This window comes from Polypterus senegalus, chromosome 8 (assembly GCF_016835505.1).
Source record: "Polypterus senegalus isolate Bchr_013 chromosome 8, ASM1683550v1, whole genome shotgun sequence".
Classification (NCBI taxonomy): Eukaryota; Metazoa; Chordata; class Cladistia; order Polypteriformes; family Polypteridae; genus Polypterus; species Polypterus senegalus.
The window spans coordinates 113,947,232-113,974,208 of record NC_053161.1 but is presented as its reverse complement, the minus strand read 5'-3'; the positions used below and the strand labels follow the sequence as shown (position 1 = coordinate 113,974,208).

Sequence of the window (26,977 nt, the reverse complement as noted above, 5' to 3'; positions counted from 1 at the left end):
AATTCTTAGGTTAGACTCACATTCCCGATCTTTGCTTGTGTGGATTTTGCATGTTGTCTCCAGGTCCTCTGATTTTCTTCTCACTTCCAAAAGTGTTTGGTTAATTAGTGATTGTTATCCATGAGCATGTGGGGGACTCGCCAGGATTTGGGTTCCTGCCTTCAGCCTGGTTCCAGGAACAGCTGAACCCAAGCAATATCAGATCACCCCTCCATATGGTGTTTTTTTTTTTTCCTTCAGAGGCCACAAAGTGCAGCATGCTGTAGTCTTATGTTATTCAAAAATTGTAGACTATCGATTGAACAAGTTACAGTAAATGTTTTTATGAAAATGAAGAGGAAATACATTTAGGACTGAAGACAGGAAGCATGTCTTTAGAGTTGTGAGAATCTGAAGCAAATTACGGACGTTTACATTCTTAAAAATAAAGATGACAAAGTAATTCCACCTGAGCAATGCCACAGTTCCCAAAAGAACCCTTCACATGAAGGTTCCAGAAAGGAATCTAAATGAGTAAAATTACTAAGTGTTCCATAAATAGCCATTAAAGATGGTATTGGATAATGGATGGAGAGAAGATGGTATGGTAACAGATTTATGAAATGCCAGGGGTTCATGATTTTAAAATGACTCTGGCTGCATAGATTAACGCAGGCTCAGCCCAGGTTTTCTTGATCTGTTAGTATCTTAATAGCCCACATTAAAGACTTCAGGACCCTTTCATATCCCAAAGAACCAGCTTCATATACAAAGAGCCATTCCGGGAATAAAATAGGTGTTTGTAAATAGTGCTGCAGTATATGAAACCACACAATCCAGTAAAGCGCCATTACAGAACCAGTATTTATTAAGAATTCAGCTGAAGCAGAAATCTTGAGAACTTTTACGACGTATTTGAATGTGCTTAACTAAACAAATGAACTTGCTGGACAGAATGGGTACCTCTCGTTTGTCAAATTTCTGTTCTGTATATTCATTTGAGATTCTTTTAATTGTCTTGATATTGTTTATTACCTAATGCTCTCGGTTTCAATGGCGGTCAGTGCGCTCACAGCCACAGGTAACGCTGTCCACCACCTACGGAACATATGGCAAATGCATGAAATTCGGGAAATGCCATCAGTTTCAACACAGCTGTAGAACCTCGACTTGATGTCAATTTGCAGAACCGATGGACTGAACGATCCATTTTCTCGAAGTTGTTTGAATATTCATATTCTAACGGACATGGGCGTAGTAGAAAAAGAGTAATGATTACCAATGGCTCACGGGTTGGGGGTTAGCTGAGGGTTGGCCCGAAGCCTGGAATGAAAACTTTGCTTTCGAGAGGAAGGGGCTCACTGAGACTGCTTATGAATAGGGTCCAGAGTTTTGAGCTACATCCCAGTTAACGGACTGCCTCAGTCAAGGTGCGCTGTACGCATGCGCTGTTCAAAGCGTCCTGAACATGGATGTTAAATTCAACATACTGACATGATGCGCGCAGACCGTAGCAGTTTACTAGATGTAGCGCTATCGTGTGTATTCTTACTGGCTTGTCCAACCGACTTGAGACACAGTGCATTAATAAAGAAGAATCCATTAAAAAATAACTACGCAAGTATGTGAAGGACTGACTTATCTAAGCGGTTTAAAAATCACTTTACTGTCCGTGACTACAAAACTTGGTAACTTGTGCAACTTCCATGTCATTGTTTACTCTTTATTAGTAAATATTATATTCTAATGGGGGGCTGGGTGTGTCTCTGCAATTGTCAAGCAGGTTGTGCTGCTCTGGGCCAGTGTCCCCTTTGTCAGTCCCATCCCCCACCCCACATTCTTTTCATCTTCGGACCCCTTTCCTTCACACACACACACAGACACACACATCTCAAAGACGGATGTTTGTTGTCTAATGAGCCCACCGATCAGCCCAACTAATTAAATCGACTTCTAGATCCTGCATGTTTGGGAAAGACCGCTGGTCCGGCACCACGGGTTTTGCTCAGCTTCTCGCAAGGGAAAGTGCTCCGCTGTCCATGGTCAAAGTAATTCAGCTGTAATCCCCCTTTCTCCTTCTCTCCTGGAGCTCCATTCATATTCTAATCACAGCTTTTCCTTTCCCCCAAAAAACAGCCACTTTATCACACACAGCCTTCGCAGCCACAAGCTTTGCACTTTTACTTCCCCTGTGTAGCACATGCAGTTCACGCACTTCACAATCAAGGAAAAAATCAACTCAAATAAAAAAGGGCATTTTCGTTTCATCATTTAAATAAAATAAAATATAGTTACGTGTGCGGAATCCGTTAACGAAATAGCTTCAATTGAAAGTCGTTTGAAATATATATATGCAAGTAAAGTGTAAAAATGAAAACAGTGTGCACGATTTCAAAGAATAAAAAGAGAAACTGCCCTCTGTTTTAAACGCAAAAGTAACGGTGCAATTGAGGAGTCTTAGCGTGTGGCCATGGAGGGTCGTCTTGAACCTGCTAGTCGGGGTGGCACCCACTTTTAGGCTTCATGGCGTGTGGGGGACATGGGGTAGTTGGAGGGGGGGTCTGGAAATCTTGGGAGTTTAAATAAGTGAGGAAAGAAGGGGGTGGGGTGGGGGTTAATGCTATAATGGAAGACGGGGAGGCCAAAGTGCTGGGATTGCGTAGATCTAAGCCCCTCTTTTTTTCTGGGGAGAGAGCTTTTCTTATTCAAAATAGCTTCACAATGGGCTTCACAGTGAGCCTTGCCACATCCCCATCTGACTAGCAGCCATTCATCAGACTGCCTGGCCTATCAATGACATTTCTCCCATCAGGGCTCCTATAAAATGATGCTTTTTCCCATGAAACATCAGCAAACATTTTGACGGGTCTGGCTTTTCCCCTGCTGGATTACTTGAGTCCCTGAGCTGCAGAGTCTCGTTGACCACAACAAAATCCCCGGCTTGTTCTTCTTCTTTTTTTTTTCTTTTTCCTTTCTCCTTTCCTTTTTTTGGGGGGACATTGTATACTGTTGATGGGAAGAGCATGCATTGTGGGTTATTGGAGGAACCTGACATGGACTCCACAGGTTTGTCCAAAGTTACTACTTTCCTAATTTTTTGTAATTGATGTATTCTGAACGAGGCAGGTAAAATGTTGTGAGGAACCTGCTTTGAAAACTGTGCGCAGGAAGTGAGGGGACCTCCATGAAGGGGGAAAACCGGCGATCCGTGTCGCTGAAGTTGAACCCTTGTTGTTTTATTATCGGTTTAGTGTGGAAAGAAAGGAACAAAATTAAAAAGTTTCAAGAGCGACTGATGTAGTGGAATCCGTGAAAGGGGAAAAATGTAAAAGTCTGTAAAGTTTAAACAGGCATAAGTGTAATCGAAATAAAAGAAGACATGTAGCAAGTGGCGTAAATATCCCGTAACACATCCTCCTCTTCCTCCTTCTAATCCTCCTTATCCTTAGCACTGGTGTTGCTGGTGTTGGGATTTTGCCGGACGAATGACTTTTTCAAGCATTTCCACCACACCTGCTGCAACAATGCTGATCTTGAACAGCATTCGATTTTAAAGGCAATGAGACTTGCAGCTGTAGGTTCATGTATGTTTTTTAAAAACTAAACAGTAATCAAGTAATCTCACCAGAGATAAAGTTTAATTCTAGAGCTCTGCTTTATATCGGCAAGAGGCTTAGTTAAGGAACATTATTAGGAAGTGTTTTAATATTATGAAAAAAAAAAAATTAATCAAGCGTTTATTTTGGTTATACATTTTAATGTGGTAAATGTGTGTTCTTCCAATAATTTACTTTATTCACGGTTTCTAAATAACTTAAATGCTCGGCACTTTCCCACGATTTAGCGTTATGAAAGCAACAAGTGCATGAATGTAATTGTTAGTTATGCAAAAGTTTTAAAGGAACGGGATATTCATTCTGCTATATTAAAACATCTATGATATTAAAAACTATTTTGTTCTAGCCACCATCCATCCATCCGTCCTCTAAATCATCTTGTTCAATGCTGGGCTGTGGGGAGCCGGAGCCTATCCTGGCAGCATCCGGCACAACGGTCAACCGATCCCGGACGTGGCGCCGGTCCTTCAACTCCAAGGCAGTCAATTATTCGTCCACCCATCCACAGATCAACGGTGTTAAACTGGCACTTTAAGTGCATAGATGGACACACTGCTTTCATATTAACGGTTTAGTTTAACTTAGCAAGGTTCATTTAACATGCAGTGTCCATCCTTCCATTTCTTCGATGTCGTTATGCCAGAGGTATTATATAGTGTGCCACCGGCCTTCTGCACGTAGTCCAGTCATATAAAGGCTACAAAGTAGGAACACGCCCGGGACGGGAATGTTCCATCCATCCAGCATGTCACCCGTGTCATGTTATAATGATCGCTTTATACCACAGCAAAATGCCGGCGTTAGACCAACAGTTTGTATAAATACAAACGCTTTTTTAATTTTTTTTTCTAGCATTTGTTGGTGTTTTGTTTTTGAGTTTGTTCAAAACGTGCCGCTAACTTACTTTGATATTGTTATTCGTATAATCATAACAATTAAGCAACTGAAAAAAGTTTGCAAAAGAAGACGGCGGTTGAAATAAGCGATTGTTTTTACTTCTGATGGCTGTAACGGAGCACAAAGTCAAACCGCCAGACTTAAGTTCCTATTTAGCGTACGGTAAAGAGAGAAGCGCTCATTCCATGTGGGTGACTTTAACGCTGTAAGAGGACTGCTCTGTGCCGTAGTCATAACCATTCTTTTGCTTGTCTTCCCTTCATTTTACTCTGCGCACTTTCTATTATAGATAGAGAAAACTTTATTTGTCCAAGAGAGAAATGTGGCTTTTTAGACAAGCCATTTAAATTAATTAATTATATATATATATATATATATATATATATATATATATATATATATATATATATATACTCACACACTTTGGTCTGAACAACGTTTTATATTAAACCTTCTCAAATATAGTAAGCGTTGATTTATTACCTTTATATTAATGTTTTAGATTTATTCGAGAAGTTAAAACTACACACAAAAATCGTATTTGTTGCACGAATTTGTTCGCATTTCTTTAAGTGCTCATTCAATACCCGTTTTTCTGTGTAGGCAAATGTGCATTTTTATGTTAAACATTATTTTATTAATGACACATTCTATCGTAATAAGTTAATGTAATATAATATTGCTTCTACCTGTAAGACACTTAATGTATCTTAAGAAATTAACAAAATATGATTACTTTAGTACAAGATCTTAGCACTCCTGCAGAACAATAAACTCGGAAAAAAACAAGTTTTGTAAAACATAAAAGTGCTTCGTTTTTGAAGGAAAGGTTTACTTCTGACTTTGATTTCAGTTCTAGTGGGGAAAATACTCTAGTGAATTTTCAATTCCAACTAGGAAATTAGCCTTTTACAAAAACGAAATCGGGATCTTATTTAGGCTGATAATTTATCACATGCTGAGATTCCCTCATAAATGAAAAGCGTTTTATGATGGCGTGTAGGTTCATTTACACATCACTCGAGCCAGGATTATGGAAAGCGTTGACACAACAAGATTAAGCAAATCGATTAAAATAATTATATAAAAACAATCTCACGGCCGATTTGTTCGCATGTTTCCTCTTTTGATGAAGTTTTCGTAATTTTAAGTGATATGATGTCCCCCTTTATATATAGGTGACATTAGTTTTTATACTTGTAATTTTTCTTTCTTTCTTTCCAAACTTTAGTAAATATATTTTTTCAGATATGTTTCGATACGATTCATGCAGGCTGCCCTGACCTTTCATAAAATCTTCAGAATTCTTAATATTTATGTTTGGTAAAGCTGAAAAGAGTTTGTAATGAAACATTAACGGCGTTAAACACTTGAGGAGCATTTGTTAATGTGTGTACTTTCTTATCTATTACACGCTAACTAAACTTGAATACGTTTTGCTCTTAAAGCACACATATTGTAGAGTATCGTATCTCTGTGTTTGCGATGTTAAGTTCTTTATATGCTTAAAAAATAACTTCTAGTTATAAACAGAGAAGAAAGTCAGATGTAACAGAATAACCAAAAGAAAATCGTCTTTGAGGTGGAAAGCGAAAGTAAACGCATGAAGTGTGGCTTTAGTCGTTTTGTATGTCCCAGTCAAATGTACCTCAAGTCAGGAGGAAAAAAAAGATTTTTGTGTGTGTCTGCTACTCATACCTGTATTCCTCCTTTATTTATTTTTTTTTAAATTTCCTGGGACACAGTCAGAAATGCGTGTTATGTGATGATTACCATTCTGTATTATTTTATTTTCTGTTGGGTAGTCTCGTTCATTTATTTATTTATTTTCATATACATAAGTCAATTTGCATTAAACTCATTAAGAACAGAAAAGGTCATTTTGACGAGTTCGTTGACACGATTCCGTGTATATGCTGCCCTGTGCGGCTTCCTCGTTTTTGATCAAGTTCATTTATTCTGCTCAAACTGCCCGCTAAGCGTAACGTTAGAAACAAGCTAAAAGTGATTTTAAATGATACTTTTTAAATTATGTTTGATTGTCAGTGTCAGTTTTGTACTACAAACCTTGTTTTTCATTTCATTACACATTTGCATTATTTTTCCTATCGTCGTTAGTACCTAAAATCTGACCATTTCTAAATGGTTCAAATTCGAGAGGTTATCGACTAGCTTTCTAAGGTTTAGCGATTCTTTCGTGCTGTGCTTGGATCGAGAAGCTTGTCTTCTTTGTCGGTGTGATGGAATTGACTTCGCCACAAAGTCACATTCATGAAAACAGGTTCACACCATGCGCCGAGAAAAGCGTCCGACATCGACGTCTCCAAACTTTTTCCTTCCGATGTAGAGACGATTGCGTCGGCATGGCAACCGCCCTCAGTGACAACGGCTCCCATGGCAACCGTTGTTACAGCCCTTGCGGGGAACAAGATCTACAAGAATAAGCAAAATATTATGAGTTTGCAATTCTGCCCCCAGAAAGGACACCAGTTGCGCCAATTCTTAAAGGAAATTAGAAATCAACAAAGGGAAGTTGTTTCTCCCAAGCTGGTACTGAGAGGAGTGAGGAGTTCTTTGAGCACGTGTGTGTTCTGGTGTCCCTACAATGGAGGAGTCCTGCAGTTTAAGGTGCAAATATTTCAAAGAGGAAGAACAACAGCCCCCCATCTCTTAATCAATCCTGTCAATTGTTATCATGCTCAGACAAGTTTACTTGTTGAATGTAAGCATTTAAACTGCAGCCAAGGCAATTAGGAGAAGTAATATGCATGAACAGGTGTAGGAAAAGTGGGATTGCTAAGCAGATTACTTATGTGATAAATACACTCCCTGGGATGACAGTGAACAGTTTTTTAAAACATAAATTCTGCCCTATCAGTGGCATCTCCTTGTTTGATCGTCTATCAAATATGCAAATCTAAAAGCCTTTCCTTAAAAGGCACTTCAAGGCATTTAGAAAGTGTAACTTTCCCAAGGTCTTCAAATGTAAAAACTTCCCTATAATAAATGAATGATAGGTTTTGTCATTATTTTTAAAATTAGAAAGAAAAAGGTCAAACAAAATATGAGGCTTTTTATTAGAGAATTCTGGTGTAATGACTGGGCAATTGGTAAAGTTAGTATTTTTCTAAGAAAACATATGAATATTTTTTTAGAATGAAGATATTACTGTTTACCTGTATTTGTTGAAGGTTTCCAAAATAGTTCAAAATGCAGAAAGGCTTGAACAATTAGCATGACCCCCTAAAACTATTTCACAGTCCAAGTGTCATTGTTTTAAATATTTTAGTTCAATTCAAAGCATGCCGTTCACTCAAAAAATATAGAAGAAAATTGATAATACACACATAAACAGAATAATGCTCTTGGATATGATGTTTTGTTTAAGGCTTGGTTACATTTCTAGAAGTTTCTGTTATTGTATACATTTGGACTTGTGAGTGTGTGACGTAATGTAACTTTCAGAAAACTATTTGCCTTTATACCTTTCTGTCTAATAGTTCATGTTTCTAGCTGTCTATCCACAATCTGAAATCATTCTATTGTCTAAATACATGATTATAGAAAAGCATTAGGAATCTTCCATTAACATGGTAGCCTAAAGGAATATAACAGCATCTTCTTTTATCTGTGTAGCTAAGTAAAACTTAAATTCTATTCAAATCAAGCCAAAACCTGTGTGAATTTCTCATTTACATGAACATACAGTACTATGTTTGACTCTTACATGTTGTGTGTACAAGATTTGGTGTAACAGTGTTCAACTTGCAAATCTGTTATGGTACACAACAACAGCATACATACCTATGCATACATCTGCATAGGTGACTTTTGTGTTCATTCTGTAGCAAAAACGACAGGACATAACTGGAGATGATTTTGAATTGTATAGTTGCTGGGGCTTGGAAAATAACAAGTGCCAATGAAGAAGCTGTCTGTCTGTCTAAAATGTGTGGACAGTTGGAGGGCATGTGTAGTGCAGAAGAAGGAATTTAAAGTTGTCCTTTTGTTTGTCCATATGTTGTCTTTTTGTGGATGTAAGATGAGTTATATTTTTTAAAATGGAATTGTTAAGGTATTTTTTCACATTTATAGATTGCTTTTTTATGCATGTATTATTCTTTAATTCAATGGAGATATCTATCTATCTATCTATCTATCTATCTATCTATCTATCTATCTATCTATCTATCTATCTATCTATCTATCTATCTATCTATCTATCTACCAGGAGTATGCACACAGTGATAAGATAAGCTATTATGCCAGTCCACTTGTTAGTTCAGTTGTTTTTTCTTCTCTTCCTTTTTATTTTTTATTTTTTTGTTAAGTTCATCCAGGTCTCTTGAGATATCACTGTCACGATCACCAGTTTTATGACAAATTATTTGTTTTTTTCTTCAAAGTTGCTCATTGCTGCTGCTTAGTGCCTGTAATGTTCTGCTAAAGTGTATTACTTTCAAGTCCTCAATAGTTCCATAAGTTTTGTTTTAATGTTGCATATTATATATGGAACAAGTTCCTGGCAGTTTATTTTTTACATTGCCAACTACTGTATTTCAATGGGTGCCGCAGTCTGTTTGGTTTTTCACACGATCAAAAGTGTTTTACGATTACAATTGCTTCTCCCTAATGTTATGACTCTGTAATAATTTATACCTGAAATGGAAGGCCGAAACCACAACAAAACCCTCTGGAATCCAGTATTTAATTTATTATTATTAATAATATAATATAATTAATAATAATTATTATTATTATTCAGATTTAAATAACACAATTTTAAAATTATATGATTTAATTGTCAGTAAATAAAATGGTTAAATAAATAACATTCCAAAAAGAAATACCTAAAAAATAAGCTTAGTAACAATAACAGAGACATAAATTAACAAAAATAGAAAAAAACAAAAACTAATGTGAATAGGAATAAACAAAAGTACTGCAAAAAGTAAAACAGAAATGAGTACAACTAGAACCAGAACACACAATTCAATACTCAACATCAAAATCTGGCACAATCTCATTTCAAAAGTCTAAGTTTTAAAAAGCCTACAACAACACACAATAGGGAAAAGCACAAGGAAGGTCTGAAGAACATTGTGATGAGCTGCAGAAAGTGAGTTGTCTTAAATGGCCCTCTTAAGTAACTTCAGTCTGAATGACCACAGCATCCTAGAGTTGTCTGACAATGAAGCCCTGTACACGCAAAACAAAACTGAGGCTAAGGGACTGGAAAAAATGAACAATATAAACAAAAGGTGCATAAGAAAAAAGCAAGGGAGTGCAGGAAATAACAGACATAAAGAAAAAATTAAACTGCAGAAGAATATTGCAGTATAACTGACACACTGAGCTAAATAATGTCATTGACTTGTATGGACTAAAAAATTATATGTTAATATGTGTTAGGAGCACATTCTTAATTTATTTATTTATTTTTTCATTTTACTTATGTTTTTCTGTCATATTGAGTGGTTACCTGACTGCGTGCTGCTATTTTGTGTGTCTGGTTGCTGTGATGCTGCTATGTTAGTCGGCATGTGAGTAGTTGTCATAGTAAAATTGTCACATGTATAGAGGACAATGAACATTTTACTTGTATGTCTCAACTACATGCAACATGTCACTATGATAAACAAGAATGCATTAATAAGCCTGATGATTAGCAAGTCTGGACTAACTCAGTGTGAGTTACCATTTGATTTTGTGTAAGGGTGTCCAGTGTTTGACTGGCAAACCATTGCTAATTCATTTCTTTATGTGATCGGTGACATCATGTAAGCCATGACACATAACAAGGCACTTGCATTAAACACATTTCAGAACCTTAATTTGTTGAAGATAAACCCTGTGAGAGAATAGCATTCACGCAGGCAACACAAACAATATTTAGGGAAGATTTAGCTTGTGACTTTTGTTTTGTTTTAACTTTTATTATGTCTTAGTCCTGAAAGAGTCAAAGAAACAATGTAAAGTCGTAATAGCCACAGTTAACAACAACAGCTATTGTTTTGTTTTGCCGTAAAGAAAGATATTTTTTACATTTCATCTCTCATTTAACAAAATTTGTCTGAAAGGACTTTCATTACATCCCGTTTGAACATGACAGTATGCCACTCATGTCTACAGTTGAAGTTGCTTACAGCTTTCTAGTATTGATAGATGTTAGATGATAATACTATTTTTTAAATTTTATTTACACATGTTATAAAATTATGCACCAAAGCAGATTCCATTTTTCTCAACCTACAGTGCTTTAAGTGGTCTAGTATTGTGAGGTATTAAATTTTGTAACTCTTTCAACTTGGTGTCAGTTCACTTTAAGGCCACTATATTTTTTACCCCATTTATTTATTACCTTCATATTTTCCTTCCCAAATACAGTATTAGAGTATTATTATCTGATCTCTACTTTTGGTATATACTCAGAATGAAGCAGCTAGTTTAATTATTGTTGTTATCATTAGTATTGAAAGTTAGAACTTTCCAGTGGCCAGAGGAGGTGGGAATCAGAGTCTTTAGCCTCTGTTCTGTTGTGACCAAACCCTGATCTTTTTTCTTGGAAAGTACAAGAATAATGTTGGGAAGCCCCTTATTTTTTTGTGTATCCAATTTGATTCAGCCCCTGATTATTGCACAAAAGGAGAAGGGAGCCTCACCCCCTACTCTTCTAGTTTATATATTGGATATATGATTGTGAAACATCAAGAGGAACCATAAACCTTTACAGCTCTCTTCATTTTTCGATCTAAGTAAGTCTGTGCTCTAAAATTGCAGAAGGGGATAAATCCTAACAATGCTCTGGGATTGTTCCATATGAAACAAACATAGCTGCTAAACTTGAAGAACAATTCACCCCAAATTTCCTGAAACTCACAAAAGGTCCTGTTTGGACTTAGGACATATCCAAGTAGAACTTTCCAAAAATGTGTGAACTGTATAATGAAAAGTTGGCTACCAAGAAAAATGTTTGCAATTGAAGAGTGAGAGAGATATTGGCCTCAAATTTTAATATTTACTATACTGGGGAAGGGTAAAAGCCTGAGGTAACCAATGATGGTATGAATGGACCTCTAGAAAGAAGTAAGCCTTCAGCAAGGGTCTGCTACAGTGAGGCTACCACACCCAGGCATGGTGATACTCCATGAGAACAGCCATTGACATTTTTCAAACTCTAACCCTGATAATATGTGCTCACATGAGTGGAGTAATTTAGTGGTTTTGCTGATTGCTTCCTCCTTCTCAAATCTTCTACAATAAGTAGGTACTTTTAAACAGATGTGTGTGTCGTTAGAATGAAAACTCGCTGGCATTCCGGTCTTTTTTACTTAAATAAGTTTCTAATCAGGTTCCAACAGTCCAGACGACAGTATAAATCAATGTGATGAACATAACAGTTTTACAAAAAGTTTGTGCAAAGTAAGTATCTTGGAAGTGGCTATCCAGAAACAGATAAACATATTGAAATAAGATGGGGAGAGTTTGGGGAATCCATGCTATGCTGACAACTATACCAGAAAATCATTTATAGAACTGTATAATCTCTTCTTCTTCAGTGCCATCCAAAAATCCAAATATTTTTTTTATCCGCTATGGTGTGTTGGTCTGCTGGAGCTGCAGTTTGAAAGAACCATCAAAACATTTCCTCTAGGTAAACTAATATGAAGTTTTGTCAGTAAAGAACAGAGAGAATACAAGACAGAACAATTTACAAAGACAAGATGTGCATTGAGTTACCTTAAAGACACACATACACACACAAATAAATAAATAAATAAATAAATAATCATAAAAAATAATCGCTTTCTCTTGTGGCTAATTTAAGATGTTTGATTTGGTTTTATTTATACATGAGAAAACAGGAGTGGTGTTCCATTTGTTTAGAAAGTGCAAATTTTGGCTTATTACAGGCCAAGGAGGTCCTGGTATCTGGGAGAAACATGGAAAGTCCCAATTCCCACAGAGCCATTGAGAAATGGAGGATCTATAAAAGACACAGGGTTAGAAGTAGAAGGCCAGGAAATAAGTAAGGGCCTGTTTCAAAGCAGGGATATCCCATTAGACAATGCTTGTTATGATTTGAGCATTTTTCAAATTTTGCAATCTTATAAAATAATGCATTTTCTGGTCATCAGAGTTCTGATATTGTGTGCGTGTGTGATTATTACTATGTTGTTTCTTTTGTTTCTTTTTCTTTTTTTATTTCTTTAACACTATTTTGTTTACATGACCACTACCATTTCATGGCGGTTGAGCATGATGGCATTCATGTTATTTGTGGTGACAATATTTGCTGCAGTTTACGTGGGTGTGATTTTTGATGTCACCTTGCTGGCATAACAAAAGATGGTGGAATACAGTGTTCATCTTCCAAACTTTTCTATGAAGTTTTGGGTCAAAATTTTGCATAAAGAATAAATTGTACACAACATTCTTCTGATCAACGTAGGTATATGAAAGAATTCTAGTAAATGTTAGGACCTTTTACTGCCTTTTTTGACAAAAAACTTGCATGTTTTGGCCTTATGTTTTGATTTTTGTTCACTGGCATTTTGGCCTTTTTGGTTGTAAGGTGTTCTTGCATTACGGACTATATGTTTTGGTTTTTCCCTTGAAATCTTTTCATCTCTTGGTACTTGCTACCAGTGTTTCATTGTGCAGTATCTTTTTCCAGCCAAGGTCATTACAGTTTGTAGTTACTGTTGTGTATCCACTGGTATAGACTGGACATTAAAAACGTTTTAAGCGATACTGGGAGAGAAGAACTCAGGAGACATGCTGGAGAGAGACAGTTGAATGCTAATGACCACTGAGAGAGTTACATTTAGTCTAGATAGAGGACAGTGCTTAACCTGAGCTCCGAAAGGACTCCGAGAGTAGCGAGGCACCCAGCAGGATCCTTTTAGTTGTACCTAAATATTCAAATGAAGTAAAATACTGTATTGTTTAAAAAATATCATGTGCATGGAATTTGATTTGGTGAAGCTCATATGAATGAAACATTAATGTACACCAATAACATAATCATCATTCTTCAGTAGCTGTCATGCTGGAGACAGCATTAAGTTATGGTGGTTCAGTTGGAAAATACTGGAGGTGACTCCAAAGGAACACATTTTCATCATTTATCTGAGCTCACTGTGCAGTTAGCATAGGAGTGAAGCTATATCGTTCTAGACAAGGGCAATCACATGCAGCAAAAAGAGTGATGGAGGTTTGATGGAGCAGAAGGCCATGCCTAAAATACATATATCACAAGAAAACAGCAGGAATAACAGTATAATATATGGACGGTATTCTGTTCCACAACGTGATATAAGAGAACATTCAATTTCTTTTTTAAGTTAAACAAGGCTTTACTGTCAAGTTGAACAGTGATGCTGAGACCTCAGCAGTGAACAGCAATAAATGAGTATTTCTTCAGCTTGGTAGGCTGGAAAGTCCACCATCAAGGGTTAACATCTACGATGACAGACGGCTGGTGATAAGGGTGGAGAGACATCTCTTGTACAGTATGTCATGATGTTTTGGTGCTTTCAGGAAGTTCTTGAATTGGATTGTTTGGTACAGTATGGCCAGGAAAGCCAGTATCTCTCCTTTTTACATCACCATTAGTCTAAGCTTTATTAAATTCTTCTCGGCCAACTTTCTCGTGCTTGTCTCTTAATTTTTAAAAAACCTTTTTCTTCAGATATATTCGGCTGTTTTAAGTTGTTTCATGAATTCAATCCTCCCCCAGCCACTGTTTGGGATGGAGCTATAAATTAAATAATAATATACACTCCTAAACAGTTAATGATTAATTATGTGAACTGCCCTTGACTATGTGGAAGGCAACTTTATTTAGTAATGTTTTCTTGCCATAATTCATATTTTCAATGTGGCTCTGCATTGCCAGATAAAACCAAAGCCCTTTCACTTCATTATCTTCTTTCCACAGAGAGCTGGATTGAACGATGTCTCAGCGAAAGCGAAAGCAAACGCTACTCAAGTCATACATCACTGGGGAATATGTCCAATGATGAAAGTAAGTATCATGTTTCATTGAATTTTAACAAGCTTTGGGAGAAACCACATGAAAGCATTCCAGAAGGCAACTGTATAAACAATGGGTTGTACTTTCAGTCCAGAAGAGGGTCACTACTTCTAAAACTGGGCCTGTTTCTTTTTATATGAGACCAGTTAATTTTTTTCCTAAATTAAAATTGTATTCTGCCATATGCAGTATTCATGTGGAACAAGTAATGGCAAAGCATGGATGGTATGCTCTCTTCCTGAAAAACAGGATCACAAAAGTCAGGCAAGCCTACAGTGAGTGGCCAAGACCTGGGCATTGCTAGCTTTACCACTTATCAGGAGCTTAGCACCCTTCTTTTAATGCCACTAGTCAAAACCCAGAGGGGTTAGGGGTGGGTTTGGGTTGAGGTTTTAGCAAGTTTTCCATGCTTATCTAAGAGTGTAAAGGCAGGACGGGGTGACTGGACTGTCAAAGACTAGGGGCCTGACACCAACGCTCATGAGACAGGATGGGTTGGGCTTCCCTTGAAGATCAGGGGCTGGACAACTGAGATCAGGAGCTAAAACCCCGGAAGCCTGGATCCCCACCAATGATGCAACTGATCAAAAGACTGTTTCTAACAAAGGTAGCCACCTCAGGATTACTACATATGGCATAGGACATTGCCAGTACTTCTCTTATTGGTGGAAGGAACTTCTCATGTCTGAAAGATGCAGACTGAAACTCTGTCTTGTACCTGATTGTGTTTGTATAGTCTTACAGCTCCTTAGGTTGGAAAACCAAAGAATCTTTGAATCTATGACAATGTACTGTACTTCCTGAACGCAAATGCTCTGTATTTCTACTGCTCTTATTATCTGCAGATATTATGACTTAGACATGCATTCACTGGTAAATGTACGCATATATGTACATGAATGCATGTCATGGGAAAATAAGGCCTACTTATCAAATGCATTGTTTGTGTAATGACAGGTCACGATTAAACAAAACTAAACTGTCTGATGTAAGTAGCAAGGAAAAGAACAGAGATGGATAGTGTTTCAAACATGGCATGGCTACCTCACAAAATTGACAGAACATTGACAGACCCCAACAGTCAAATAACTGCAGCCACTTGACAGCTTCTTGCTGTAGTGGGGAAGTCACACAGCCACTTTCAGTTGTGAGGAGTGCTTCTTCACGTAGGATTTTGGAAATGTCAGTGTGGCAAAATGAGTGGAAGCTAGTGGGCTTTTTAAACTTTTTGTCAAAAGTAAAATAGAATGATGGCAACAAAGAAGCAGTCACTTGTAAACTGCAAAATCTTCATATTAAGAGAAGTAAAGAAACTTTAAAATCTCTTTACTGTTTTGCTGCACAAAGAATTAACAGGTTATGCAAGATTATAGTTTGACTTGATAAAAACATTGTAAATATATTACCACATACTCGGTTCTTCTATACTAGCCTCCTGGCAAATATTGAATCATCTTCAAAAATCTGTTACTTAATAATAAAAAACAAATGGTTCCATCACTTTTTTTTGTAAACCTGTGACGAGAGTTAATATAATTGGCTGTGTAACTCTTAACCACATTTTGATTAATGTTCATTCAGCCTTCTAATGTGATGAATCAGAGTTTTTTTGCAACCTATATTCAGCCCATTTCATGTTTGAATTTTTAATTTATTTTTGAGTTTATAATTTTAATTGTTATGATGATGATGTAATTTTGATGTCATTTAAGGCGCTTTGATTAATTTTTAGCTGAACGGTCTGCTCTTGTTGGAATTATTCTAATGGTCTAATAATTTTTGCTGTGGAGAATCTAGGTGAACAGGAAGGATGAACTTGTTGGGTTGAATGGCCTGTTCTTGTCGCAACTGCTATATGTTTTAATGCCCATGTTTTGTTATTTATATAAGATGATAAGACACAACATCTGGCACTTATGTATAAGATTCACTTTAAAATAAATATCTTTGTCAGAGCTGCTTATGGGAATTTAAAAGCCCCTGACCTCTGCCTTTTGATAGACATTGTTTTTTCCCATATAGTTGTTTATAGATCATTTTCTGGTTTCAACCTTCTGTTGGCTTCCAACTTACCTCATTCCAATAAGGAAATCTAGCCCCTTTCTCTAAAACTCTCTTCTTACGTCCATTTGTTGTGTTCCAAAGGTATTCACATTTAGATGCATACTGAAGAGCTACTTTATATTTGTTGTTCTTTTATTTTTCATTTTCCATATTTTTTTACAAGTCTCTGAAAGAACAAGAACACTTATACTATCATATCACAACAATATGGCATATGTTGCACAAACTAGAGTCTTCAAAATGAATGCTCTTACGCTTACTTTTACCTTGGAATGTTGTTTGTAGTTTTAAACTCTACGTTTTTTTCGGTTGGCTTGATAATTGTGATTACAATTTTTCAGGGTTACTTCGAGCTACAGTGGAGTTTTAGGACAGGTGCACTCTTGCTTTGTTGATGTTATTATATTAATGAGATTTTATGTTTGATACTTTATTGGAATTCTTGTTGCTCTTAAAAGCACCTTGAGAAAGTGCACTTGATGGCTAGCAGCTCTTGAAGCTTACTGGTCAGTGCAGATTCTGAAATGAGCCTTCATTATAGAACTGAATATCTACATAGGTGCACTATGACAAAGGTTAGGCTTATTGTTCACCTTTCTACTCAGAATGGTGTCTGCTTTGGCCTTTCTCACATTGTGCCCAGTGCTGTTAAGCTGTAGCCCCCTTGAATCTAAGCTGGTTTGAGTGGGTTTAAGATTGTTATATAACCAGCAAAGCATACTGATTATATACAGTAGACATACAATACCATATGATCATTAATCCAAAGCTATGACTGTAGTATGGTCAGGCTCCTTTCTCTTATTCTCCTTCTCTTTGCTCCCCATCTTGGAACCAGAACAGACAGGGCCGTTTTATACATTCAACCTTACTAGGCTGGGCTGGTTCTGCTTCTGCTTCCAGGTGCTTCTTGTTTTTTTATATACATGAATTTATCCTAAAGTAAATTTGTTTATTTTCTTTGCATGTTACTGATTATTATGCTTGATGACTTTGCTGCACCATTTTGCTTTAGATATTGCTTTTGGTTGTTGCTCTTTCTAGAGTTTTATTTCATGGTGGCAGCCATGTTGTTTACTGTTGCCACATCATATGCTGGTCCCATGATAAAGGAGTCATGGGACAAGTTATGTTGTTGCACTGCTTGTTGGTAGTTCAGTTCATCCAAATTTATGGATAAAATCAGTACATCTACAAGTCTTTAGTTAGCAATTAGTTTTAAAAAATGTAATGGAAAACTAGATAGCCAGACCTTTTTCTTTTCTTTTCTTTTTTATTTCTGAAAAACAGAACATTACATTGACATACCACTCAATCAAACAAATAATAACATAACAGAGACAACCATTTCAATTAATACAGAAAAAGTAAAAAGAATTTAGAAATACAAAGGGAAAAAAGCAAAATTTAACTCCCATACAAGAGAAAGAAAAAGAAGAGGCAGGTGAGTAGAAAAACCCCATTTAAGGTTTTAATATGATAGAACAATTAATAGCATAAGAACATCAATCACAGGCCCAGCGTGCTTATTCTAAGATCTTATTGAATTATTGACATATTTTAAAAATGTTTTCAACACATCTTCAGAAATAAATGTGAGTTTTTTTCATTTTGTTTTTCAGTCTCAGTCTTTGCCTTGCATTTTGCTTTTTGATGATCAGCTCTATATTTGGCTTCCTTGTTTTTGCCTGTTGTCTAACTAACTGTTTGTTCCTTAAAAATATTTCATCTTGCGGTCTTCTTTTGACCTGTCCAGTACTTTGACTCTCTATTTAATCTGAGAGCATTACGCTTCCAGCATCTTTACTCAGTATGCCGTGTTTTGTCGCCTTCCAGTCCTCCACTGAAAAGACAGAAGACCACACTCTGTGGTATCTGCAGTTCCCTGCCTGTTTCCCAAGGGTTGACGCTGTTGTCCCAAACATTCAGATTAACAAAAAAAAAATAAATACAATGTTTTGTGTAGTTACTGGTAATTGAAACTAGTTAATATGAAGAACTTTTTACTTATTTTTCTTTTCACTTTAGCCTTGGGTGTGTAATTAGACCTTGATGATTAGTTTCTTGTTTGTTGTTATAATTTGTGGTAATATAAACACTAAAATTTTAGCAGAAGGTACCAATAATGTAGTTAGTAATTTATGAGCTGTTTAGTGCTAAATTATAGTGTAAATGTCTTGCTGTTTATTCAGTGCCGTTTAAAGCCCATTTGGTGCCCTAGGCGGGGTGGACGCTCTTCATCGCTCTTTGTCTATAGCAGGTACTCAGTATTATTAGATTTCAGTGACCTAGTTCGCTCTCAGTGTCCAGAGAATGGCACTTCAGTACCACAAATGGCGTCCCTTTGTATATGTATCTCTGACTTTAAGGAGCACATGCTCCTCTTGATGAACAGACGTTGCTTACTTTTACTTTCATAAGTGGAGCCCAGTGGGTAATAGCACCCACTCCGTACCATCAACGACCTGTCTGACATGGTGTCTGGACCGTGTGTCCCTTAACTTTCAGAAATGGCATCCATCAGATGACGGTGCTCTAGGTGCCCCTTATATCGCTTAATGCATTGATGGCTCTGTGTTTATTTTAGTTTTAAGTGAATCCATGTACTATGGGACCCCACTACCACAAATAAGCAAATGGTGGGGTCAATAAACAAATATCACTGATGCTGTACAACTGGGCCCCTTTAGTAGCTTGCAAATGAATGTTTTAAAATAATGAGAAGATGCATGTTTATGTGTTGCAGTCAATATATAGTACTCAATGCAGAATGAGATGCCATCTCTTTTTATGTAAGCAAAGTGTTTGGCAGAGATTCTGTGCATATAGGCAAGGTATAGGACAGGGTTTAATTTTATTAGCCATTATATAACCCAATATCTATATCATGAAGTAAATGGCCAATCAATCATTTTCATATTCATCTCCATTATGTGGTTATAAAACGTCAGTCCTTCCAGTGCAAGGAAAACAGCAATTCATACAATAATATCTATCAGTCCTTGCTGAAACTGCAGTCTGTCTATGGTAAAATAACATTGAGTCTTTAAGATGAAAAACATGCTGAAATGTACAATAATAAGAACAAACCATTGGAATTCAAGAGAAAAGGCGGATTGATTAAATTATTCATGCGTGGTCTGAAGTCACACATTTGATGGTGAAAACATTAACTGAGAGAGTCATGTCCTGAAGCCAGCACAACACAACAAATTAAAAAAATCAACACAAAAGCAAAAGAGGTATTCTAATTGTTTCAAAAACATAGTATTTGCATACCTTAATTCATAAATAGATTCCACAAAATATTGTAAGTTTTATTAGAACATTACCTTGATATGGGCATTTTATTTTAAGCAGCTTTACAGCATATATATGTGAATGTAGATGAGGTAAAAATCTACGTCTATGTCCTAGAGTTCCCTGTAATCTCTCATGTCATTTTGTGCAATGCGATATGTAATTTTTTAATAATATTTTATTTTTAATTCTCCTAGATTGTTAAGTTAAATTATTTGTTATATTGTTGCTTTGAACAGTACCATTGCATCATTTGAAGTATGTTGTGGTGGTGTGTTATTTAAAATGCAGCACATAACCCAAAAACTGATTGAAAAGATCTTGTTGGAATCAAAGCAGTTAAACTAGCTAGTATTGCATGGTAATTCTAAGAGTAAAAATCAAAACTTTCATTCTTTAACTATATAACAAACTGAAGTGAATGTTAGAGTTTTCTACGTTCATTACAACTGTAGAACAATATTCTGTAGATGACAACAGGCCATTCAACCCAACAAAACTTGCCAGTTCTGTCCAATTAATTCTTCTAAAATAACATCAAGTCGAGTTTTGAAAGTCCCTAACGTCTTACTGTCTACCACACTACTTGGTAGCTTATTCCAAGTGTCTATCGTTCTTTGCGTAAAGAAAAACTTCCTAATGTTTGTGTGAAATTTACCCATAACAATTTTCTAAATTTGTTTGTTAATCTCAGTGTCTGTAATGCATAAGGGAGAAAGCATCATGTGTACTGTGAACATTTCTGGTGACCATGCTGCAAAAAAGTTTCCAGCTGTGCCCTGCTGTTCTTGATGAACTCATTTTCAAATAACAGTCTCGATCCACTGTACTAATTCACTTCATAATTTTAAGCACTTCAGCCATGTCTCCTCATAATCTCCTTTTGCTTAAACTAAAATGGCTCATCTCTTTTAATCTTTCCTCACAATTCATTCCCTGTAGCCCTGGCATCAGTAAATGCAGAAGATGGCAAAGGAAATCAAAAGATGTTATTATGGTTCCAGATAATAAATGATATAAACTGACTGCACATTCTAATACATAAGAAATGGATAAAGACTGTGTGAATATACTATATTTTATAGAGCAATGTGGGAAATAGGCTTTCTATGATGAGCAATCATTTTATAGTATGAAACAATTTTTGATCACTAACTTGATACTCGTTCTCTTTTCTGTATATTTTTTGGTATTTAAAGCATAAATAAGATCAGTAATACGGGAAGAAATCAAACCAGAATGCCTGCCACTTGCAGTTAGACATGGCTACCATCTGTGATATTCTCCAATCATTGTAGACTTTCTTTATAATAATAATTCTTTGCATTTATATAGCACTTTTCTCACTACTGAAAGCGCTCAGCAATTGCAGTTTAAGGGTCTTGCTCAAGGGCCAAACAGAGCAGGGTCCCTTTTGGCATTTACAGGATTCGAACCGGCAACCTTTCCGAATGCCAGTGCAGACCCCTAGCCTCAGAGCCACTTCTCCACCTTAGATTCACTTAGATATGTAGATTCACTTTATGAATCTATTAAATCTGAAATATCCCTGCAGTGTTCTCCAGTTCTGCGGTGGGCTGACGCCCTGCCTAGGGTTTGTTTCCTGCCTTGCTCCTTGTGTTGGCTCCAGCAGACCCCCGTGACCCTGTACTTAGGATATAGCGGGTTGGATAATGGATGGATGGATGTTCTCCAGTGGTACTAGAAATAAATGAACTTTTCAGTAAGGTTGGATTTCTGTGGGCCCCAGGGCCATGAAAAGTGATCTTTTAATGAAAAAATTTTCCACATATTGTCTACAAATAAGCGAGAATTTCTTGTCAGTGAGGTCACCTGGGACATGTACAGTATATTATAAAGATGTGAAGCTAGGACTGGGCTGGGGCTCAACCTTGTCTTTTATTTTTTGGTTACCTTTTCCCCTAGACCAACAATTGTGCAGCAAGGTACATGACGGAGTAGAGGAGAAATGAAAATCAGGGGTTCTTCAGAGGCCTTCATCAAGCCTTGTGTATTTTACCTGAGCTTCTTTAATGTAGTGCTTTTTGGGTCTTTGGTGTTTAATCCTTTGTTTATGGATTTAGTTTCAGTTTATTGTTCTACTCTCCACCAGTTTATGACTTTTTGCCTATATTCTGGGTTTATGTTTTTCTCTTTACAATCTTGGATTTATTGCTGAGCTCATAGCTGATTTTGTGTGAACTTATCTCTGTTAAGTAATATTTCTTTTTTGGTTTGCATTCTTCTCATTTAAATGGCTTCAGTTAACCTCAACATTCTTATACGTTTTAATATATATATTAGAACTAGAATCCTGAATATCCTTGGCAATAAACTGGGTAAGCCTCAGTGGTACAACATTTAAAAAAATGTTCATGTTAGATTGGCATTAAGTGTCCTTGTTTTTAATAGTACAGAATAGTAAAAAGCACTAGGGCATGGTGATTGTTGATCTCAAATGCAGCTTATGATGGCCAACAAATATATTACAAGATATGCCAACAGTTACCAACTGGTAGGCTTGTTCTCCCTGTTTCATTGTAACATGTTGAGTGAAGTTCTGAAAATGGTTGAGTGGATATAACTATGACACAATATTAAGTTTAAAAGAGTAAAAGTTCAAAAGAAATATGATATAATGTATATGGAGATTCACAAGGTGAGAAGGACATAAGGGAAATAATAGCAAGCATAGCAGGAAAAATAATTACCTTTCATTCAGTTTTAAACCCTCTTTATGCAATCAAAGCCTATTTAAGGCATGAAACAACTTTTGATCGGACGTCTGTCCATTGTAGCAGGGCTGCGCTCTACCAATTAGGCAAACTAGATGAAGATGAAATATCTGGGAGGCACCTTTTTTTTTTTTTTTTCAAATAATGCAGACTCTAACTTATGAATACAACTCTCAAATTATATTGTTTAATATTATTTTCATGTGCCAGCAATGTTATGTCTTAACATCTGATAATCTACAACATATTCTTCCAAATCCCATAATGCACCATACTTGGCTTCCAAAAAGGTCTGTTTATGAGGAAGACCACACTAAAAAAGCTCCCCATACTCCTCCTGTCTCTGAAAAAACTCTAAAGTAGTGCATTGATTGGATAGCTGCATTGAATTATTTGCACACATAAAGATACAGTGTGATATTTACTGTATATTTTTTGGTATTTGGAACACTGTATTAATCCCCAAGGAGAAACTGTGTTTTTGCACTCCCTATATAGAAATTGGTTTTGAATGTTTAAAAATTATAAACGTTTGTCCATTTATTTCATTAATTTAAATGAAATGTATATGTTACGCAGCTGCCTTGGTAATATTATAACTAGACTGTCACCATCATCATAAGGTACCTGTCTGGCTAACAATTTAAATAGAGACCTACAGCAAGTTATTGTGTGGCCCATAATATCACAAAAATTCATGTTCAAATATTGTGCACTGAATAGTCTCTACAAATGAATAAATGATAACTGGATAACCAGAAGGGTGAATTATACTTTGTCACATGTTGCCATTATTACATTTAAATTATATTTAAAACTTCTTGAATCGTTTAAAACCACAATGCCAGAAATTAAGATTGCATACACTTGCTCACTAAATCTCCACTACATGTGATACTTTCAAATTTTATAAGAAAAATGAAAAAAAGTGACATAAAAGAGAGGAGAATACAAAAAGCAGAGTTACTAGTTATACACTGAAGATTATTTGAATGAAATGTTAAATATATGCATGTATTGTGCTTACCACATACTTCTATGAAGACATTAGATAGATAGATAGATAGATAGATAGATAGATAGACATGCACTATACAGTGATAGATAGATAGATAGATAGATAGATAGATAGATAGATAGATAGATAGATAGATAGATAGATAGATAGATAGATAGATAGATACTTTATTAATCTCAAGGGGAAATTCACATAATATATGAAGCCATCTGTGAGATTACTGTGTAAAGTCTCCCCTTCTTTTGTTTGTTTTTCTATCAAGTCGAGCCCCTAAGATACTACAAGAACATCTGTCACAGGTGCCAACGTAGAAGCTCAAAAGAAAAACAGCTGACATCAAGTGTATATTTAAAACCCAATAAATAATCATGCATCATATACAGTCACACCAGAAAGTCTAGCAGGAGCAGAGCCATCAGAATTCTTTTCAGCATAAAGACGGATGAGACATTTGCTGGAAGATCATTCCAAAGTTTAGGAGTCAAGTATGTACGGGCAAAATTGTCTACAGTATTCTTGTTAATTCTCTGAATTAGAACGTTAGAACAATTTTGAGAAGAACAGGCAATTCAACACAGCAAAGTGCACCAATCCTGCCTGCAAAATATTTCCAAAATAACATTAAGATGAGGTTTGAAGATCCTTAAAATCCTACTGTCTACTACACCACTTGGTAACTTTCTTCATATGTTGATGGCTCTCTGTGTGACAAAAAATGTTTTGTAATATTTGTATAAAATTTTCCTAACTTGCCAAGTTTCTAAGAAGGTCTAAGCTTTGTGATCAAAAGGAAGTCTGCTGAATGAGGATTAATAAGTTTACCATGGGAGTAAAATGATTTTCAGGAAAAAGATTTAAGAATACATATTATATGGTAATAACTTCTGACTCTTGATATGATTCTAGCTGTTCTCTGGCTTTTAGATTAATTAAATTGATCCGTACCGCCTTAAACAGTATTAATTCTGTACAACTGGACTAATTAGTTTTTCTTAATCCGGCAAAAAAAAAAAAAATGAATGTAGCCTGATATTATTTGAAAATTACAGGAAACAAATGTTTAATAATAAAGAGCATTGAAATAATAGACAAAATTAAAATGTATATTGTTGAACAGGCATAGAAAAACTGAAATTTAATTTCAAAGTTTCATGTTGGAAAAAATGTAATTATTTACCAATTTCCAAACAATGAACTTTTTTTTGAGATATGTGTAAATCTCATCTTAAGATAAATTCAGTCTTATTGAACCAGTTAACTTACTGATTTAAGTATGTCACGGCACAATAACAGCACTGCATTTGAGTAACTATGAGTGATGTGAGCTATGATCTGACACATGAAGTGGTTGTTACTGTTTTAGACTTTAGTACAAAGAACCTCACTGGTTCTTTCCATTAGCATAAAACTTTATATTAACTCTGAAATATTTTTCTTTGATAATTTTATCCTACAACAATGGTATTTCATCTTTTAACCTTAAAACAGTTAAATATGAACCACAAAAACATGTCTATTAATCTGTCCTCCCCACCCCATGACATGTGCTGTCTTTTACATTGCCAGTTCTTTTCAAACAGATTGTCCATTACCAACAGTCTCAATCACCTTTACTTTTCTCTTCCTCGTGTTCCTCAGCCATCCCCAGTGAGGAGATGGAGCATGCTGTGATAATTAATTGGAACAATAATGGGGATTAAGGGGGATCTGAAACAAAAACATGCACAATGTAAAACATCAAATGGCTAACAATGCTGTCTAGGTTTAACTAACTTAGCATTGGTTTCCATTTCAAACAATGGATGCAGCCAGTCTGCTTACCTTTTACCCAATTAATTGCTTCTCTACTTCTGAGCCTTGTCTCCTCTCCATTCTGCCATTCTTCCTCTCAACAGTGAATCCGAAGTACTCTGGCAAGAGGTAGCCATTTAAAATCCACTGACAGAGTTCATTTTCAAGGCAGCCAGACATGATTTTTGAGGTCAGAGGCATCCACACCTATATTGCGCCTACCAGCTCACAGCACTCTCTGAGGTATGCTGAGTTCTTGCACTTCATAAAAGACCTGGAGCTTCATGTATAAATGTTGTGTACACCCACTTTCACACTCATGTCAATATGTATAAAACTTAAACTTGGTTTAACACTATGACATTTTCACAGGAGCCTTGGACTATGCATGTGCACGTTTCTGCTCAGTTTTGTAAATTGGTGGCACCCAGCATCAAAGCAGTACCACTGTTTCTGTGTGGTTTCACTTTTTTTTAGATACACATCCATGACACAGGCTTTATCAAATGCACCTAAATTAATTGCATATTGTTTACAAATTTAAGGCACTTGATTGTAATCAATCTGTAACAATATACTGTAAAGGTGCACAGAATGGCCAAACTATTTCAGCTACCATGGCTGTTTTAGCATTGTTTGAAGACATTACATATGGAAGAATTAGAAGAGAGCGTGTATTTGGAGATCATACTGATTTCTAACTGGCTTCTAAGTCAATTACGATTTCCAACAGCTATCCCCGTGGAGCTGTGTGCAGACCTGGCTCCGACTTCACAAAGGCAGACTTTGAGGAATTGTGCTCTACCTGTTTTTTTTCAAGTTCTGTCCACTCTCGGGTTTTCAATGTGAACTGGCTGACGGATCAGTTATTTTTATTATTATTTATTATTATTTTTTTATTATTTTAGTATTATCCGCTTGTCATCCAGATATATAATATTTTCTTACACTGTAGTTGAACAGGAAAATATCAAAGCGCAACTCACAGCAATAGACATATTGCTATAAAGGCGCCTTCAGAGAATGAATTTGCTCATGTAAATAGAAAGCATTTCCACTCTATTATTGTGCAAATTATCTGTGATCCGAAAATGTGTCTCATTAATGTTGTGGGGAGATGGCCTGGCTTAACTCATGATTCAATCATTCTGAGAAATAGCAATGTTGGGAACAAACTTGAAAATGGCGTTGTGTGCGATGGCTGTTTTTTGATGATTCAACTTTTAATATTATCATATTGGTCAAAATTATAAGTTATCTGTATGATGTAGCCATATAGCATGATTACTTAGGTGGCAGTGGGTACCTGCTGAAGACGTAGCTTTTCATCAAACTTGCCAATCCACTGGCAACCTCCACTCTTGGTCTCAGGCGGTGGTAGAATGTACTATAGGACAGCTTAAAGGCTGTTGGTGCTGCCTGGATAAGACTGATGGAGTACTGCTCTACTATATAATCCACAGAAAGTGTGTCACATTGTGCAAGCAGGCAGCATGCTGCATAATGTGCCACACAATTGTGGTTTGCCCATAACTGA

The 26,977-nt window shown here is 36.2% G+C and overlaps 1 protein-coding gene across 2 annotated transcripts in view; it reads left to right on the top strand.

The window, feature by feature from the left end:
* Window positions 1-2,753: 2,753 nt before the first annotated feature.
* The window catches only part of rfx4 (regulatory factor X, 4), a 94,002-nt gene continuing 69,778 nt past the window's right edge, over window positions 2,754-26,977 (top strand). For both annotated transcript variants that reach the window (XM_039761635.1, XM_039761633.1), the window contains exons 1-2: window positions 2,754-3,045; window positions 14,437-14,523. In XM_039761635.1, the coding sequence (XP_039617569.1) occupies window positions 3,003-3,045; window positions 14,437-14,523 (130 nt within the window). In that variant the 5' untranslated portion in view covers window positions 2,754-3,002. The remainder of the gene's footprint in view (window positions 3,046-14,436; window positions 14,524-26,977) is intronic.